This window comes from Diorhabda carinulata, chromosome 9, assembly GCF_026250575.1.
Source record: "Diorhabda carinulata isolate Delta chromosome 9, icDioCari1.1, whole genome shotgun sequence".
Taxonomy (NCBI): Eukaryota; Metazoa; Arthropoda; class Insecta; order Coleoptera; family Chrysomelidae; genus Diorhabda; species Diorhabda carinulata.
The window spans coordinates 21,576,837-21,597,784 of record NC_079468.1 but is presented as its reverse complement, the minus strand read 5'-3'; the positions used below and the strand labels follow the sequence as shown (position 1 = coordinate 21,597,784).

Genomic DNA, 20,948 nt, shown 5'->3' with positions numbered 1-20,948 from the left:
TCATGGTATATACCTCAATTAACTGAATTGACATATTGTTTACCAATAAAATTCCACCACGAATAATTAACCTTAATATACCTATAGACCTGTACACGGGTTATATAAAAAAGCTGATCCTCCTGATACGAATGATAATAAAAATAAACTATTTTTAAACTCACCATTGGCGGATCGTGAAAATAATGTTTTTGTACATTTTCCTATTTTTTCATATGTGAAACTTTATACTGACTACACTGTTTACACCAACACTCACAATTAAACTGTTTGACGCGCGTTTCGATAACCAAGTTATCGTCCTCAGAGACTGACAGTTTATCTTCTATCTCTGAAGACGATAATTTAGTTATCGAAACGCGCGTCAGACAGTGTAATTGTGAGTGTTGGTGTAAACAGCGTAGTCAGTATAAAGTTTCACATATGAAAAAATAGGAAAATGTACAAAAACATTATTTTCACGATCCGCCAATGGTGAGTTTAAAAATAGTGTAGTCAGTATGAATATTGTCAACGGTTCCAAAAAATTCCAACTTAGTTTTGAGACTTTTTTGTCAAAATTCTGATTAAACTAATTAACTGATTGAATTTATTTTCTTTCATAAGATCACTAACGTTTGTGATAGTTTTTCTGACGTTTCGGATTTCATCTACTGTGAGTATACGCGGCACCCACAGCTTTCTCATGGTCAAATCTACACGCATAATTGCAAAAACACTGCCTTTTGATATCTGGCTTGAGCTATCTAACGTTATTTCAATTAATGATTAGATATCACTTATTTGTGGAAGTTTTACCACCTCAATTGGACGACCAGAACGTTTAACATCATCGGTGTCTTACGACGACGGCTAAGTTCAGCAAACCAACAACAAATAGTTCTTTTCGATGGAGCAGAGTCCGGATAACACTTTTGAAGCCATTGCTGAGCTTTTACAGTATTTCTTTTCATCAAGAACCAATTATAAATTAACAAACTAAATTGTTTTGAAAATAACAAAAGCAACTTCACTTAAATGGCTGTCAGTTTTTTCTGACTAATCAAAATGTCATGAAATTTAACAGACAGTCTTTTGAAAGTTGGAAGTCGAGTCCGCAAGACCCAATGAAACACATTTATCTACTATTACTGTTTTCTATTACAGAGACGTTAAAATACCCAAAAAAAGAGCTTTATAATTCGAGGAGCAATTAAAACAAGTGATAAAAGCGGTTGGAGAGAGTAGAACTATTGAAACACCAACATATAGTGCTTCAAAAACACTGCGAAGCCACTTATCGAATGGAAAGAAAAACTCGTCCTTGTAGTAGCGGGTGTGCCTTAACTTACAAATGTCTTAAATAGTTTGCTTATAAATATGTGAACGTAATGCGTATTTTCCATAATCTTTTCGAAAAAAATCTAGAACGACTAGTAAAAAATGAGTTGGACTATTTTTGAAGAGATATCATTCGCAGCTTCAACGTAAACGAAAAAGATGATATCGATTTGATTTCAATTAGCAAGTGATTGTGCATATTTTTCGCATTGTAAATATTGAGCCCTTAACTAATTCTGATCGACAGAAATCGAGACAGAAAGGGAATAACAGAGACACTAAAAATCAAGCAGACACAAGAAACTGTAACAATTATAGAGAAATCACTTAACAAAGCACAGTCAGCAATATAAATACCTGCCTGCCTACATAATGACTCAAATTCATCATATCTTACACCCGAAAAGGTATAAAGGCTTCAGGATTAAATAAAGTAAGTAAATTTTTTAATGTATTTGTCCAAAAGGTTTTTCAACATTTATCTAAGATTTCATTCACCTATAAAAAATCGCGTCTAAATGTACCTTTTCCCATAACATTTTTGTGATATTCCCAAATGAAATTCAACCCATTTTAACTATACATGTAAGCTAAAATCAACTTATATTGAAAAATGCATACTTGCCTTTTAGTTGGTAATTTGAATCCTCATTTTATCAGACTATTATGCTTCATATGCTTAAAGTAATGAAAATACAAATACGATTTTATTATATTTTAATATATTTTATTAAAACATAAACGGACGAACACACAAAAATCGATTTAAATGCAAATATCGTACAAATAACATAAAAATGACTATACTATAACAAACAAAATATAAAATTAATCAGCTACAATATCGATACATAAAATCGAAATCAAATTTATTTATTACGAGGTTGATCCCTGAACCACCAGGCCTGACCTAGAGATGACGTTAGTTGCTTTAAAAATATAACTGTATTAGAAAGTAAACAATCGAAACAGCATATGTTTCGAGTCTGAAAACGCCACGTTGTTTAGTATTTGTTTGGCAGCCATCTATAGTGAACGTTTTCAGTGAATTGGCCTCAGCCCAACCAATATTAAAGCTGAACTAGTTTCTACTCCAGGTGAGACTTTCTTCTTCTTTTCAGTGCCGTCTTCTACCGAAGGTTAGCGACCATCATTTGATAGACTTGTTTATTTTGCGCTGCATGAATTATATTCGAAGCTTCGGGTATTTAGAACCATTCGCATAGATTTTGCAGCCAAGGAATTCTAAATCTTTAGCCGTTCTTCTTAGTACCTTCGTATTGGTTACTCTATTAGTCCAAGGTATTCTTAAAATGCGTCTATAGAGCTTCTAATTTTTGCATCGTTGCCACTTTTAGTGTCCACCCTTTCACGCCGTAAAGCAGCATGGAGAGTACGTAACATTTCGTGTATCGGGTACCAATGCACATATGGTCGACCAAATGAGGTGACGACTTTAGAAATATTGCAAAAAATCCACAAAGTGCGATGATGAGGATATTGATGTAATAGTGAAGACCAAGAAAAAATAATGCTTACTGTACCTAAAGAGGTAATTCATTAGACGATCTAATAAAAGGAAAATTATTGCAGCCTTTACCAAGAAAAACCATTATGAAACAGACAAATTAGTGCAGTATTCATGCTCGTATACGTATCAATAACGTGGAAAACAATTGAAGTAATTATGATACTCAAAATTTGGCAACCAGTGCATAAAGTAGAAGCCTACAAACCGATATCATTATTACCAATTATTCGGACTTGGTCTTGCTGGCCTAAAGCTGGTCACCGTCACGGTGCTGCTTCTTCTGCTAGATCAAGACTGCAAGACTAACTCTTTCCTCACAAGTACTGTGGAAAAAGTCAAGTTTCCTTCTTTTATAATCTTTATGTTAGCTAGTGTATTCAGACTAACTTAATTGAAGACATATTCTTGTTATACTGCAGAAAGATATACTATATATCAGAAAACAATATTCCAATGTCAAAACGAATATCCAGTAGCTCAAAACAAATAACGATCCGGAATTACAAACCCGTTTCCAAGAAATTTGAAATAGTTTGGTAGTGACAAAAAAGGGAACTAGTTAGTGATTCGCGTCGGTTTCAAATGAGTAAAAACGTGTTTAAAAGGCATTAGTTGATAGTTTGCCAAAACTAATAAAAGCAGAACTCCTGTCCTTCGAATTTGAATGTTTTGATTTACTGATACTGTAGCTGATTGATTCAATTTTTAGATTGTTACACATTTTAACAACAGATCATAAAATTTGTGATTATAACAAAACATTACAGTTGCATACAAAAAATTCTTGGAACATTCAGTATTTAGAGATGGATATTTTAGTTTGCACCTTTGGTAGTTCTAAGTATTGCTCAAAATTATTAAAAAAATAACAACCAATCAATTATTTGCTCAACTCAATTCGATGTATTCACATTAGTGTGCTAAAACCTCACACGTATCGATGTTTAAGCCTTCCATATGACTAAAGTCAGTAATAACATCTAAATTTGTACCAAAAGAAGCTATACATCCCTCGAAATTATGTGTGAAAACGCCGTCGGTTTCAGTAATCAAATTAGTGACATTCGGAATTCCACCGATGAAAAAATTTCCACTTGGATAAAATTGGGAGTATCTAGGTGCTTTCCGAATTGCGATTACTTTGTCGTCGATTGTTAAACTCAGAAGATCGATATTTAGATCGAGTTTATGCCAAAGACCGTCAGTTACTTTAGTATAAGAAGGAACTTCGAGGATGTTTTGTTTCATTTTCTCAGAAGCGATAACAACTTTCAAAAAACCATTTTCTAAACCTAGGCCCAAATGATCGCCACCCTGTAAATACATAAATAACCTTAATAATAATACAATTTTTTATGATACTTAGAATTTTTGGAAAATTGTTTTAGAAGTTCTAAAAAATTTGATTTCTTTGAATTTCGTATTTAAAACTCGCGCCAAAATTATTATAGAACTCATAGTGTGCTTCAGATAACCCGCTTTCGTTTAACAGTTAACATAGCATATTAAAAATAGACATTGAACTGTATAATTGGTCCCATAGGATGATAATACAGTAAAAAATTATTTATGAATGTTTCACTCAACAAAACATCGAATATCTAATTTTCTATATTCGACAATTCGAATCTGTGAGGATCGTTTCGATTTGATAAAGAAATAATCGATTGGAAGAGATGAAAATTCATTTCCATTGTGTGATAAATTCCAAGGTTTTCGATTTTTCAATCAAAAACTGCCGTTAAATGGAAACAGGATATTCACCAAATAAATCAAAAGAACTATTTCATCTTCTCAATAATAAAATAATTTTTCTACTGTATCAGAATTACAATTAGATTGAAGATGAAGCAAAATTAGGATATTCGATGGTTTTCATATATTTACCTTCGGCAGGATTATACTAAAATTGGCGAAAAATATGAAGGAATGTCAGGATAAATTTTTGTATCGTCATCTCTACGTCTTTGACAGGACTACAAGAAAATTCGAGCAGGACATGTCACGATATTAAACGGGTTTTCCTAGTTTGAACTTCAGCAAGATAACTGTGAGATTAAAACAAAATATGAAACTAGATCAGGATATTCTTTACATTTCGCCTTTTTACCTTTAGCAGGATTTGGAGCAGAGCTATTGGAGTATATTATTGAGCAAAGCCAGGATATTCAATAGAAGATGGAGCAAGATATCGAAATTCTATGTTTTTGCGTGATCTTAGTGATATTTCGGCAGAAGATAAAGCAAGAACAGGATATTAGATAGTTCTCCATCTTCACATTTAATAGGACTATAGTTAACTTGACACAGAATATAAAGGAATATCAGGATACCCGATGGATTTTTGTATTTTCACCTTTACGTCTTTGGCAAGACTACAAGGAAATCTAAGCAGAAGATTATTCGATATTCGACGAATTTTCACCTTCAGCAGCATAATAGTGAGTTGAAGCAACATCAGGACACTTCCTAGTTTCCGCATCTTTACCTTTAGCAGGATCCCAGTGATACTTCAGCACAAGAAAAAGCAACATCAATATATTCGATGGTTTTTCATCTTCACCTTTAATAGGATTATAGTGAACTTAGCATAAAAGATGAAGGAATGTCAGGATACTCAATGGATTTTTGTATTTTCACCTTTACGTCTTTGACAGGAAAATTTGAGTAGAAGATTTAGACATGTCACGATATTTGATGGATTCCGCTAGTTTGAACTTGAGCAGGATAACAGATTGGAACAAGAGATGAAGCGTTCAGGATATTCGATTTCCGCATTTTTAACTTTAGCAAGATTGTAGCAGCAGTTGAAACTAGTTTTTTTTTCGTATTCGCCATCATCAGAATGTTTAAATATTTTTTTCTTAAGACCTGTGAGAGTTATCAAAAAACTTCAATCACAAGAGCTCTTTGTATTCAAAGGAATTTTCAGATTATTGACTTTTGGTTTATACAGAGTGTCCCAATTCTTTAGTAGCGACCGCAACTTTGGAATTTTAAATGGGACAATCTATATTTTGTCGCGTTATCTGCTTCAAATGTTTAAAAACAAAAGAAACTTTCATAAGATCGACATATTTGATTTCCGCACGGGTCAGAAAATTCCTTTAAATATAAGAGTTTATGTTTGACATTTTATACAATAAATTATCATATTTTGGCATAATTGCAATGAATGATCCAATTTCAAATTATTTAAATTGTAAAAAACACACGAAAACGGCTAATTTTTAATAAAATTTCGTAAAACAATTTACCTTACACCCCAATATACCCACCTTTTTATTCCAAAATAGTAAACCGTTAGGATTAACAGTTGTAAAATTCAAAAATATCCTTCGAACGCCCTCTTTCAACTCCCTTTTTCTATCACCAACTTTTCTCATTATAAGGTAGCTGCGTCCGTTGAATTTTGGGTTATTAACTGCGATTTCGTATTCGCAAAACGCTCCAGACCAACCCACTTGACAAGTACATCTGTTATTTATACATATTCCTCTATTTTTGCACGTCCTCTCGTTGCACACTTTCACATTTTCGCATTTTTCTCCGTAATAAGGAACCGGACAAGAACAATGCGGATTCATGAAAGAATCTAACCAACAAGTACCGCCGTTGTAACAAGCTTCGCCGCCACAAGGTGTTCCATCGCAATCTATCAAATTTCTCGATTGGTGAACGTTATCGGCGGTTAATGGTACTGCTGTGGTATCAATGGAAAGATGTCGAATGCATCCTTTGAAATGTACTGGTACACCGGATGCAGCGAATAGTGGTAAATGTGACATATCTGGTAAACCGCCTATGTATATGGTTTCTTTATTGAAATTTGAGGTATAGATGGTATCTAGAACGCCAGTATTGACGGTTTTATCTACTGATAGATATACTTTTTTGCCGAATCTTCCAAATTGTATTTTGTGCCATACTCCTTTTATAAGAAGTATCGAACTGCGTATAACAATGCCTGTTGAGCTAATCTTACTACTACCTACAACATACAAATATTTATTTAAAAATTTGATTATACTTATAACAATATAGAAATAGAAGCTCCGCATAAGTCCCTGATAAAGATTGCTTCATTGTTTTTCAAAATATTCTTTTCATTAAGATCAATATCACCAAAAAACTTGAGGCATTTGAAATATGGCTCTATAGACGCAGACACCTTGGACTAACAGAATCACCAACGACTAAGACGCTTTGGTCGCAAAAGAAAAGCTGTTGACAGTTATTAATATAAGAAAAACATCGCAGGAAGAAGAAATCTTGGCTCCGTAACTTAAGAGAATGGACAAATCTTGCAATATTGGATGTATGATAGCGAAACTACTGCTCAAATATACCTCAATCTCACGGTATGTCACATGATGATCTTGCAATATCAATTTACGATGTTTTCTGGTACAACAGCCGATTTGGCACGACTTTCAAGGATTTCATCTTGTAGCGAAGTAGGATCACAATTGAATTTTGGAAACCAGCGAAATATGGTGCTTCATCACCTAAAGTCGAAGCGTGTTGATCGATATACTGTTGTTGGTTTAATCCTCGTCAAAAGTCAATGTCAGATTTGACATGTTCACATCAGTGTTGCCACATCTCAAAACTGAAGTAGCAACCCTCGTATTAATAGGTTCTTTGTACCAAGACATGGCATAAATGGCATTATTATATGTAAAATTCAAGTTTACAGTTTCAGAATTACAAACAGATTGAATGGAAATGGATGATAATAATATAAACTTCTTTTATTGTTAAAAGCTGACGTAGATATTTCAAAATAAGGTGTGCAAATTAAAGATAAAACTACAACTTAAAAGGGTTTTTTTTGTTGGGGTTGTTGGTTGATTTTCCTCGTTTTCCATAATTTGAAATATCTCCAAAATACTCATGTTACACCAGTTAGTATTATGAATAGTAGAAGTCCAGGAATATTCCATATTGCGGGGTGTACTGTTTGATTTTGAATTTGTCTTGTTAATTCACCTTGAAGTTTCAAATTCTTGATTGATTGAAAGGATTGTTTCTAATTTAATGAGTTGTTTTGTAGATTTGTTCGCTCCAGTGAATTCCCAATCATATTTTGAAAGTATCAAAGGATATTTCTTGAGTATTATTGTTTGTATTATTTCCAGTACTGACCTAGGATCGTGTAGGGATTTTGATTAGAGTATTTCGCTCAATAATAATACGCTTGCTGCATTTTAATTCTTCTGATGACTTGAAATTTGTAACCACATGTAAACGCATAGAATGAACTATTATCAATCTAAAATTTCCATAATTTCGATTTTTTATTCCAAAAGACAAAGAGAAAACGCATAATTAGCAACTTTTTTTTTTCAAATATATACCAAAAGTCCACTTTTTGGTATATTTATTTGATAATAGTCAATTCCTTGCATTTAGGGCTTACAAATTAAAACGCCGCTAATTTTTTTTTGTTCAAGATAAGTCAATCAACCGGAATCGTGAAGGAAGTGCGAGCCCATTCATCATTTTTAGCTTAAAATGATGAATGATGATAAATGTGAAGCTCCATCTATTTACGGGTCGAAGAAAGAAAATATTGAAAAATCCCTTAATACATACAATGAATTTTCAATTCAGATAATTCTATATGAATTCTGTTACAATTCCAAAAATCGTACAACAATATCAACTTCACTCACCTGTTTGTATTTTAAATTCTAGTAAACCATTTTGTAAAGATAAACAAATAAATCTGACATCCTTCGTTCCCATAAATATAACAATCCCGTGGTCTTTTAGAATCCTAATCTCGAATTCAATATGAAACTTATTGCCTTCAATTTCCATCGGATTAAGCATGATGAAAGACCTAATTCCAGTTAGACTCACATCAGTTATATTTTCAACTGAAAATAATCATGATTGGTATCGATAAAAACCACACTGAACACACTGTTTATCACACCAACACAAACAATTACACTGTCTGGTCCTTCGAGCCGGATATAAATGTATAATAGGCTCGAGAGTCTAGATAAACCAAATAAACATTCTCTCTAATCATTTTGAAACGTTTTTCCAATACATACTTTTTTCACAGGTTGTTCCAACTCTGCCAAAGGGACAATCACATTCAGAATGTGACAATAAAGGTACACACCTAGAATTCTCCGAGCATTTTGTAATATTACCATCGCACAGATTGAATCTGGATGAACATAATGGTCCGAACCACTCATCTTGACATAAACACCTACATATAAAATCAATTTAATAATGAAAATGATATTTCGACGTTATTGTATTACATAAAAGTACTTCCGTGATGTAGGCATGCTCCACCGTTTTGGCAACTTCTCTCGTGACATTCACTAGTACCACATTGACCGACTGCCCTGCCAAATGCCTTCATGGAACCCTGGAACGGTATAACTACACTCCCGGATTTCATTTCAATGTCGTAAATACATCCGGAGAAACCCGTATGTAATGGTAGGTCGTGAGGAAGCGTGGAAAAGTTTCTCACATCAAATCCTCCTAAAAAAATTTTAAACGAAGTGATTTCAAAATTGATTATAAAAACAAGAAGGTATGAGCTTATAACTATGATATTTAAAAATTAAAATAAGCAGTAAAACTTGTATTACCTACGTAAAGAAGTGGTACTACATCTAGTTGTACCAAATTTCCAGGTGATCTTCCCGTAACATTTCCCAAATGCTCTACATATAACCATGCCCTCCGACCAGTATGACCCAATTTCACTAGATAATCAGTAGCTCCTGGTTTTATCGACTGTGACGTAAAAATTCTCCTGGGACCTGAATCAAAATCAACTATTGAAACCATGAGTGTTTACTACCACTAAACAAATCTGGTCCTTCGAGCCGGATTTGAATCATTGACATATGCAAGGCTCGAAGAACCAAAAAGCGTAGTTGAAAAAGTTCGTGTAGTTGTTTGTTTGATTATTTTTTTCAGAAAACCTAATAGAAAGTATTTCCGCTCAAACTATCGTTGTTTTCAATTTGAATTAGATAAAAAAAAAGGTGTCAGTAACTAGATTATTACGATACAGACATCTTTGGGTATACATTAAGCTATACCACCGAAACAAAGAGAAATACAGAAGATATCGAGAGAATTAGAAGTACCAGAAAACGTCAGATAGAGAGAAACAAGAAGAGACGAATGCTAGGTTGGAATTTCTGGAGCCGTTGATGATATTCATACTAAACACACCAACAATCATAATACACTGTCTGACGTGTTTCGATAACCAAGTTATCGTCTTCAGAGACTGAAGGTGAGCTCTGAAGACGATAACTTGGTTATCAAAGCGCGCATTCAACTGTGTAATAGTTGAAAACTTTCAACACCTAGAAACTAGATGGTATTAGATGAAATAATCAACGTTTATTTACAAAAAAAGATAGCGCTGATTAATTTATTACTATTTTATACAATTATTTTCATATTCATTTACATGGATATTAATAGTGAACTTACCAGATCCCAAATTCCATGTGAGCATAATATAACCTCTAACGAAACTCACTGCGATATGGTCCGAATAAAAATCATGGTGCCCGGCCTGTCCTATAAATAATAGTATGGAAATCTGTTCCATGGTTGTTGGAGCAAATCGAAATTTAATTTCCATTGTTTTTGATATACCATCCGGAAATGGATAAGCTACGAAAGACGATAAACCGTGGACAGACGACGAGAAATATGGCTGCGTTATCTTGATATCTGGAAAAAAGTGATTTCAAAAAGAAGATATTATTTTTTGTGTGTTTCTCTCCAAATATACGTTTTCATTTTATTCCTTCCATACAATTTCAAGCTCCACGCTTCTCGTAGAGTTCTTATTTATTGCTTGTAATTCTGTAACCAGAACAATTGACTTCAGACCATTTAATTCTATTCCTTTTGCTGCTGTCATCATGGACTCCGCAATTATCTAGATAAAGATACTCAAATACGGTTTCTTTCAATGCAGATTTGATTCGTTCCACGTTAATACCTTTTCTAATAAGTTTCAGAGATTTTCAATCGCATTCAAAGTTTCAAGTTTCTTGTGGTTCAAATTCGAAGATTCCAGGCACCAGTTTATTTGTCAATTCCAATAGATTCATCAGCCCTATCAGATTGAACAAGATTATAGACTTTTCCGGTCACTTCTGGGTCACTTAAAAACACGTGGACGCGACAAACATTATAAATTTCTGTTGCTACAACAATTCGTTGTTCTATTTGTACATCGATCATTTATATGACAAAACAAAAAACAGCTACTATACAAACGGAGGCGACGGCTACACTGGTTTGTCTACAGATACCACTGGTTTTTCCGCATACACGGCGCATGCATATTTTTTTTCAACAGCGCTAGACCCGTACATTTACATCAGTGATACTAGCAGCAAGATTTTCACTCAAAATTGAAGAGAGAAAATTTTGTAGGGAATTGTTTTAGAGGATAGAATATTTTAAGGGTATTTTTAAGAATGAATGGTCTGCAATTTTTATTTTCCAATATATTTTCAAATTTCGAAACGTGGTCGTGAAAACTCTGATTTATATGTATAGTCCTTTTGGATCGTTCTGATATTTGTCTATGCTGCTTAGTTTGTACAGACAAAATTCTATATGAGTTTGTTGACATAGAAGTTTATCAACAGTATCTTTATCTAATTTATGATCTAATTTTGTTTCATCTTATTTATTTAAACATTCTTAAGCAAAGGGGAGGTTTATAACTATAATTCACAAATTTATATAAACTCACCGTTTTCACAAAAATGGCCATGCTTTCCATACGGACACAAACAAATATAGCCACTATTCGTGAAAGGAATGCAAGTACCGCCAAAAAGACATGGATTATCATCACAAATAGATACTTCACACGATTTTCCTAAGTAACTGAAACAAAAAGAAGAATTCAGGGCAACAATCTTCAAACCAACTTCAACGTCTAACCCGTTCCTACAATGACACTGCCATTGATCGCCAACTGAACTGCAAAACGCGTCGTTCCTACATGGGTTCGACAGGCAAGCCAATGAAGAACATTCTGTAACTTCGTAACCGTCTTCTGCATCATCGTAGATCTTCACCGTTCTATTTCCAATCTATAAAACAATCTGTATCTGTAACTTTTTGTTTCTACTGGTATTACTTGAATAAAAAAATTAAATAGATTGAAAAAAAAATCTTTGTTAACAAGATGATGTCAAACGTTAATCAGGTCAGTAATTTATAATGGGGTCAATTCATCTGTCATATTTTTCGCCAAATATCTATTTCGTTACATATTATGGTTAAGTAGTCTCTCCAAAACTTAACAAATACGTCAATTCTCCCTTCCTTCCAATTCTTTCTAATTAGCTGGAATTCATTATCTCATCTATCTCCTAATAGACCAACCAATAGGTAAACTACCGTTAGATTCCCACTAAATCACATCTGTCACTGTTACAAACCGCTAAATCACCAATAAATTACTACTAAAACACTGCCAGATCACTGTTAAATTACCATTGAATCACATATCCTAGAGAGATTACTTTTTGTGTACAAATGTGTATACAAGTTTCTAGACAAATCTGGGTCGCCTATAAGTCGAATTGCTCTATTCTATATTAAGTCCAGCATCTTCAGAGTATACTTGGAAGCCGAGCTCCAAATGTGCGAGCAATACTCCAAAGATGGATGAATCTGGCCCTTGTAGAGGATTAGAAGCTGTTGCGGAGTATATAGATTTTTGGTCTTCAAGTTTTTGTGAAGCTGCCTTAGCTAAATCGGCCACGTGATTATACCCGGACATATTGCTCACAACCTCAAATCCCAACAGGCGAATTTGCAAGGTTGGTGATATTTTATGTCCAGACAGAACCAAATTCTGAGCTGCAAAACCAGTCTTCTTTGTAAAAACAACAGCTTATATATTTGCTGCATCAAACTCAATCAGATTCCTTCAATCCCACTCCAGTTTATTATTGAATCACTATTAAATCATCACTGAATAAGCTCATCACTAGATCCACGGTAGATTACTGTTAAATCACCGATTAATCACAGCTAAATCAATTTGAATCATCAAACAATCACAAGTATGGTAATTCAAGATTACCACTGAGCCACAACTTGATCGCCGATATAAATCGGTTAGACCAATTTTGAATCACAACAAAAAACACAGCTAAATCATCGCTGAAACTCAGCTAGTTCACTGTTAGATCACCGTTAAATCAAGACTAGATGACTGAAAAATTACCTAAGATAGATCAGAGCTGTAGATTTTTTTTAAATGTATTAATTTGAGAGATTATTTTGAAAAATTTTTAATAAATTCCATTCCTTTATAAGGTGTCCGTCTTACTAACTCTCAGAATTTATATACAGTATATACAGTTATTGGAGAACTACAATAACCTATCAAAAATCTAATTCATAAATTTGCAAAAATGCATAACAATTTACTACAATTTGATTGTTCCAAACCCTATAATATATGATTTATATTAGACTTTTAACCTTTAAATTAGCCATACAGCCAACAAAGCCTCCTACTGGAAGTCCAATTTCCATAGCCAAATATTGCGGTAAACCTCCAACGTGTAGCCAAGCCGAACCTTTCGGAAAATCAATTATTTTAGCTATTTGATCACCTGTCATCGATAAACTGTCATTAATTTTTATTGATGCATTACAATGTTTCAAATCTTCACGGAAATCTAGCCTAAAAAATAATAAACACAACATTGTATTTACAACAAAAAAAACTGAACGTTACCCAGCTTTAATATTCATATTATATCCATTATTCACCGGTACTTTCAGTTCGCTCAGTAACATGGTTTGGTACCCACAGGAAAAAATAAATTTCAAAAATCCATTTTTCATATATAAAACCATGTGTGGGGAATTGACGTTAGCGAAAAATATGATACCATCGTTAGCCATCGTTTTCGCTTCAAATTCGATTGCTATATGGTAAGATGTTACGTGGAGTCGATGAGAGAGAAAAGAGTTTCCACCAAAAGCTGCCCTTTTAACTCCCAATTTCGATTCGCAGAATTCTCCCTCGTAATCAAAGTTGCAAATACACTGCAATTGAAAAAATATTTGAAAAAACCTTCGGAATCACTTTTCAATTGAATTTTGTATTTGGCGCGCTTAGAACTATGCATATGCGGGTTCAGTCTAGTGAGCGCTAGTGTAGTGAAGTTTGTTGTGAAAAAAACACAAAAATTAGTTGAATGTCAAATAGAAAGTCAGTTTGTCAGTTTTTCTTGAATAAATATTCAACTGGAGCCTTTGTATATAAATTTTCCTACAAATTAACAAAAAATTGAACCGAAAATTATAATGAGACATCTAATTAAGCATAAAACATGTCTAATTTCGATTATATTGATGTTGATAACCCAAACCTTTATGCTGATCAAGTTATACATGGAAATTTTGAATGAAATATGACGTTAAACAAATTTCCACATTTCATAGTTCATAGTTATGTGTTATAAACCCGTTGTGCTCCACCAAAAATCAATGTCCTAGGAGTAGCTAATCAGAATCTTACCAACTTCCTAGGAGTAGCTAATCAGAACCTTTTAACGTCATTGAACAATCCAAGGCTGGCCCAGGTGTTCGAATCTCAAACGTGCCAATACACCAGCGATATTCCTGATCATCCATGAGTCGTGTTTCACTCCTGTCGATAGTAAGACAAACAGAAGCTCTATCTATGTGCTCTTTAACTTGTCTCATGCCAGGTGTTGCCATCCATATTTCGAACACGTTTCTAAGAGGTAGCTACAAATTTTGTTACACCCATAATGGGCTATGAGCCCACTGGAGGGTTTTCGGATCCTAGTCTGACGAGCGAATCGGCTTCGACCGTGATATAGTGTCCAGCTATCACTCTATATTTTGTGGAGGACTATTTGGCACCACAACACACGCTAGTTAGGCTGTTAAAGCTTCTATACCAGCTGTGTTATAAAAACAAATCGAAATTACGTCGCAGCCAATACTTTGACTTGGAAAAACATTATGAAGGACCGATTTTTTGTTTCTGTTTTGAGAAGTTGTTGCAAATGACGCGCTGCTTCTGATAGATACCGATACAGATACCAGAAAAGGAATACAGAAAGAAATTTCTGTGATCCAGAATATTTGAAGGAATCTTAGGTAGAAATTAGAGAATTGGACCGGAGTCAACACTCGCTAAGCTACTTTATGGGTTGACGCTCACAGAACTTCGTGAGTTAGCATTTAAATATGTTAAATACCATGGACATGCTTTCTCATTCTCATTTGGGCTTTTTAATTACTAATTCGTAAAAGGCTGACCTTTGGAATATTAGTCATAACGATTATTTCTACTGAGTTGACATAAATTTTGATTTGATTCATATGAATGTTATTGCTGTCGTATGGAAGACCTCCGTCGTTTCTACTTTAAATATTCTTCAATTTGCTATAAGTATCAATATAATAAGAACAATTGTCTAGTCATGGAAACACATCTTGCTTAGGTGCGCACAATGTTTCCACTCTCCATTATAAATTGAAACCTGAAATAAAATAGTTTCCATACCTTATAATTTCCGTCGACGTAAATACAGGTACCTCCGTTCAAACATCTCGTCTCACTATTCGTACAATCTATAGAAACGAAAGTAGTAGTTTCCTGGGTACTAGATAACATAGTACTCGCAACAGTATTGCTTGTAGTGATACCAGTACTCGTTTCGAATTTTATATTAGGTTCAGTAGTGAGAAATGTTGTTGTAGTAGGTTCCGCAGTAAGAAATGTGGTTGTATATGTGGTCGCTTCTTCGGATATGCTTCTATTACTAGGTTGATATTTGAGCGTGGTACTTAAGGTACTACCGGAGTCAAGCTCAGTAGTATATTCTGTAGTTGATAACATCGGGGCGCTACTAACTTCAGCTGGAAAGGTACTAAAATAGGTTATATTCGAATATATAGTTGATGATGATGTTTCAAATTGAAATTCCGTGGAATATACCGGATATTCAATACTCGAGGATGTAGTACTTTCGTATATAGTTGTTAATTCTGTAAAATATGTAACGGCGGTACTTAAAGTACTAACTTCGGTAGTACTAGTGAAAAAATCTGTTGTAGATATTGGGTATGTCGAAGAAAAAGTTGTACTTAAATTAGTCTCATTATCCATGGCAGTAGACGAAGGAATATTTGTACTTGAGGTACTAACAATACCTATAGAAGTATTTGGAAAAACAGTCATAATTGTCGTTTCGGTAATTGGCACTTCAGTTGTAGTACTAGTAACACTAGTAGACGATATCGTTAAGTTGTAATAAGAAGTTGTTGTTGTGGGATAAGCACTTGGTTCTGGGCTGACGTAGTCACAATCTAAACTTCCGTTGGATAATATTAAACATTCACAAAGTACTCCGGTTAAATTTGGAGGGCAGGAACATGTGAAATTATCCACACCATCGATACAACTACCGGCGTTCATGCACCTCAAACAAAAGAAAAGAATTAAATTCATGCAAAATTATATGTACCGACAAATTTCGAACAGTAAGTACTTTTGCAATAAAAACAAAAACCATGAATAGAAATCCATGAGATCGCGAAAAGCGCCATAAAAGGCATGACTAAAATACTTGGGGACTTGGAAGGTCCACACTGCTTCGCTTTCCAAGGCTACTATACTCGAATGTGGCTACGGTCTTTGCCATCTTTGGTGCTGGTTCTCCCTTTACAGTCCCTGGTTATTGTTATTTTGTTTCGGGTGTGAAGTGATAGACCCACGTTTCATCCATGGCTATGGAACGGCGCTAAAATTTGGCTTTATTTCTTTGAAACATTTCACTTTTTTTATTTTGACATGAACAAGTTTAATAATAATTACAAAAAAAGTTTCTTACCTCGGACCTAATTGGCATTCATCGTATTGAAATTGGCAAAGGTCTCCATGAAAATCAGGAACGCAATAACAAATAGGTTGATCGTTTTCATAAATACATAAAGCGCCATTTTTACACGGACTTTCGTCACAAATTTGCATGGTTTCCTCGCAATTTCTGCCAGCAAAACCTTTAAAAAAATATTAGAAATTTGTATCTTAGAATTTTATTTTCTTACTTACCGAACAAACAGGCACATGAATAATCGGCATGTAGATCTATGCAAATTGCTCCATTTTGACATGGTGCAGAAACACACTCGTCTATTTCCCAATCGCATAGAAAACCACCCCAACCTAAAATCAATTCAATATCAGAATTATTTGATCTTATGAGTCATATTTTGTTTTAAAAGCTATAAACCTAGTTTGTGTTAATACACATCTGCTTAGTTAGCGTCTAGTAACTTATATCCTTGATATACGATGCGATATACCAGGATGGTCCCAACAAAGAAAACACAAAAATTTTGAATAAAAATATATTAATTTTATAAAGTAATCTCCTTTTAGTTCCACACATTCTTTCCAGAGATTTTCATTAAGTTCGATACCTTTTTTATAATAAGAATCATCAAGTTTCTCAATTCCGACATCACCACTCTTCATTATTGGAAAATCTTTGATCCCCGAGCCATTTTTTCAAGTCTGGGAACAGAAAATAATCCGGGGGACTAAATCTGGCGAATAGGATGCATGAGGTAGCAATTCAAACTTTGAATCATCAATTTCAGCGATTGCAATAACGGATGTATGGGCTGGTGCTTTCTTTTTTTGCCAAATGCAGCCGTTTTTGCTTGATTTCTCCGCTCAAATGTTGCAATAAGTTCGCATAATACTTTCCGCTGATATTTTTCCCTTTTTTAAGAAAATTATCCCACATGCGTCCAAAAAACCGACGCCATGACCTTGCCTGCAGATGGAACGGTCTTTGCTTTCTTTACAGCCGGTTCTCCTAGTTTATTAATTTGATTGTTCTTCTGTTTTGGTTGTAAAGTTATGAAACTGTGCAAAAATTCGGCTTTATTTCTATGAAACACTCAATGGAAACATCCTCACGATGCTGTTTTTGTTCCATAGCGGGCAAACGCGGCACCACAGCTTTTTCATGTGCAAATGTTTAGTTAATATGGGATGTACCACACTTTTTGAAATGCCTCTATGTCTCCTAGATCACGCAAGTACTATTTTGTGGATTTTCTTCAACATATCTGGTGTTGTCACCTCATTTGGTCGACCACTGCGATGCTGGTCTTCGCAAGTCGTACGGCTTTATCCAAATTTCTTAAACTTAGGTATTTTTTGATCTCCCTTGATAGGGTTACTTGCAAAATTATTTATCCTTTTTTCTGAATAATAAAAGATAACTTTATTGGCCAAAAAACGGCTTAAGCTTTCTTTAAATCGAATTCCTGTGATGAAGGAATATTAAAGATGATATAAGAAACATGATGGACACTAACTGCATAATCACCAAGTGAAAATGTTGTCACACTCTGAAAAACCATTTTCGTCAATCATTCCTTACTTTAAACTGTGAAATATTTGAAACTAGTACTAGAATTATTCATTTTTTCTCCACCTGCTTTTAGCTGACATTCCACTAATTAACAAATTAAGCAAACTGTATTCTTTCAGAGATAAATACAGTGCGGAAATGAAATAAATGAGTATGAGCATACTTACCTTTTTGACATTTACAGGTGAAGGTTTCTCCCGGACCTTCTTCGCATATACCTCCATTTGCACAACGAGTTTCTCCTGTTGCATTACAAACTGCAACATCTATTTCACAATACGTTCCCGAATAGCCAGCAAGACAGTTGCAAGTATAACCATTTCGTTCGTCCAAGCAAGTACCATTATTTTGACAGGGGTTACTTTCGCATTCGTTAATGTCGTCTTCACAGAGCTTACCTTTTGAATTATGAAATTCTAAAGTAAATCATTAAGACGAGATTCGCAAAAAGGCATTGAATGATTAGGAAGTATAAATTTATGATAGTTTTTAACATTAATTCCTTACTTTGAGTTTTTATTTTAATACAAAGATCTTTTTATGAGGTCAAGTTGAATTAATCTCACTTGTAGCTGTTGGTACGATGATTCGATCACTAAATCTACACCTCGATTAAGAACTCCTTGGGGAAATCATAGATAATGAAGAGGAAGACGTATCAAAGGTTGCCCACCTAATTCTTTGGTAGGATCATAATCCGAATAGCTTGGATAGGTCTTAGCATAGATTAGAGACTAGCATACTATTTATTCACTTATCATAGACTACAGAACCTTGATCGGTAATTAAATTTTGGTCATCTGTCGTAGATATTATGAAAATTGCCAAATTTCCAAGGTCGACAAAATAGTTGGACCACGATCAGTAGTGAAAGATTGATAGAATACCTTATAATCCGTGAAGATTGCCATGCCATCTCAGTTTCTTATTGAAGCTCAGAAAGATCAAGTGATTGTGGTATTAAAACGTCATTGAATACTCTGTTTGGTGTAATATGAGAGGTTTTTGATCGTTTCCACTTACCTGAATATCCTGGTGGACATGAACAGTTAAACATTGCAATACCATCAATGCAAACTCCACCATTTCGACACGGCGAAGACCAGCATTCGTTCCAATTTGTTTGACACTGAATACCCGTATAACCGTCTATGCAATAGCAAAAATACGTAGAATTTAAATCGTCTAAGCAAACTCCGTGAATACATGGGTTGCTCAAACAAGCGAACCCGTTTTGAACTTCGTGGTGTTGAATAAGAAGGACGGTTAACATTAACAGCCATTTATGGCTACCGATTTGGTGCATATTGCATTATTTGGTTACCTTTAACATTAAAAACAATTCGTATAAAAATATATAAATAGTTGAAACTAGATATTATACAGAGTGACTCATAATGGAGAGCGATTTTATAGGCCAACCAAATTAGACGTTTTTTCCTGGTGGGTTCAATCTTTTATTAAAGTTACAAAAATCTTTTTCTTTTACTCATTCTTCAAAGACTATATGCTTAAGTAGTTTCATAAAAATTGTATACAACTCATTTATTTGTTTGTTATCCACTTCCCGAACAGGTTTTTGTTAGTTTTACCGATTTAAATTTCAAATGTTCAAAGCCATGAAGGATACGATGCAAAATGAAACGTTGTCAGAGTCCTCGCGAATAGATTTCTATTGATAAAGCAAAATCGAATAAAAATATGATTGGGAAACATGTTTTCTATTTAAAATGATAAATTTCAGTTAAACAAACAAAGTTTGATCCATTCAAAGCTTATCGATCGATAATTGCATACCAGTCGAATTTGAAACAAGTAAAAATGGATTTAAACCTTGTGAACGGTAATCACTCAAGTTTTGTTTTGAGGCTCCGGTGTGCTTCGATGGTTGCTACTTAAGTTTTAAAAAACAAAAACAAATATTTATAATTCCATATGGCTTTATTGTTTTTCAAAATATTCTCCATTAAGATTAATACAATTTTGCATGCGTTACATGTTATTTGAATCAACCGCATCTTCAAATGTAGAAATATTTTGAACTCGCAATTTATTTATCATCTGCTGTGATAAGGAAAAATCATTGGGTGCTAAAACAAGGGCTGTAGCGTGGATGACCCATTAATTCGATGTTTTGAATCTTCAAAAACGTTTTTGTTTGAACTGATGTGGTGGAGAATGATTCGTCTCCTGCGATTGTTTTCCCTATCACTTTTGGCAAACAAAAAATGCTGGTATACCATTCAAAATTGCTCTAATGGAACGTTGGCATCATGTCCAATTATAACGAAACAACAGACTACCATTTGTTTCAGAATGCTTTGTGCCTGAACAACTTTTGTTGGATTTGGCCCGTCTTGAAAGACAGGTTTGACATATTCACATCAGTGTTGCCATACCTCACGGTCTTGCATTAGACTGAAACTAGTGTGTTACATTTTTTGGATTTATATCAAAAACATGACTGTTTATGGAATACCCAGAGAGTTAACGAAACAGGGATGTTCGAGACAACGCTTCAGTCAACATCATTGAAGAAATACAGAGGGTAACAGTAAATATAGCTGTTGCAGATAGTGGAAATAAGATAAAAACCATTAGAACTATATACAAGAAAA

The 20,948-nt window shown here is 34.2% G+C and overlaps 1 protein-coding gene across 1 annotated transcript; it reads right to left on the bottom strand.

Moving 5' to 3' along the window:
• Nucleotides 1-2,069: 2,069 nt before the first annotated feature.
• LOC130898169 (protein eyes shut) lies at nucleotides 2,070-19,636 on the bottom strand. Its single transcript, XM_057807245.1, has 16 exons — nucleotides 19,354-19,636; nucleotides 18,498-18,728; nucleotides 16,995-17,108; nucleotides 16,774-16,942; nucleotides 15,444-16,362; nucleotides 13,635-13,948; nucleotides 13,376-13,580; nucleotides 11,819-11,970; nucleotides 11,625-11,761; nucleotides 10,340-10,585; nucleotides 9,478-9,651; nucleotides 9,139-9,367; nucleotides 8,920-9,083; nucleotides 8,530-8,736; nucleotides 6,130-6,842; nucleotides 2,070-4,165 (listed from the first exon to the last, which is right to left on the bottom strand). The coding sequence occupies exons 1-16, from the start codon at nucleotides 19,634-19,636 to the stop codon at nucleotides 3,764-3,766; spliced, it is 4,659 nt and encodes a 1,552-aa protein (XP_057663228.1). The 3' UTR covers nucleotides 2,070-3,763.
• Between the last annotated feature and the right edge of the window lie 1,312 nt (nucleotides 19,637-20,948).

Bases quoted from the DNA above. Each gene is read 5' to 3' on its own strand.
- LOC130898169 (XM_057807245.1), bottom strand. From the start codon at position 19,636: ATGCACCAAATCGGTAGCCATAAATGGCTGTTAATGTTAACCGTCCTT. The intron at 17,109-18,497 runs GTAAGTATGCTC...AATTGATTTTAG, and splicing joins CACCTGTAAATGTCAAAAAG to GTTGGGGTGGTTTTCTATGC. The intron at 16,363-16,773 runs GTAAGAAACTTT...CTTTTGTTTGAG, and splicing joins GAATGCCAATTAGGTCCGAG to GTGCATGAACGCCGGTAGTT.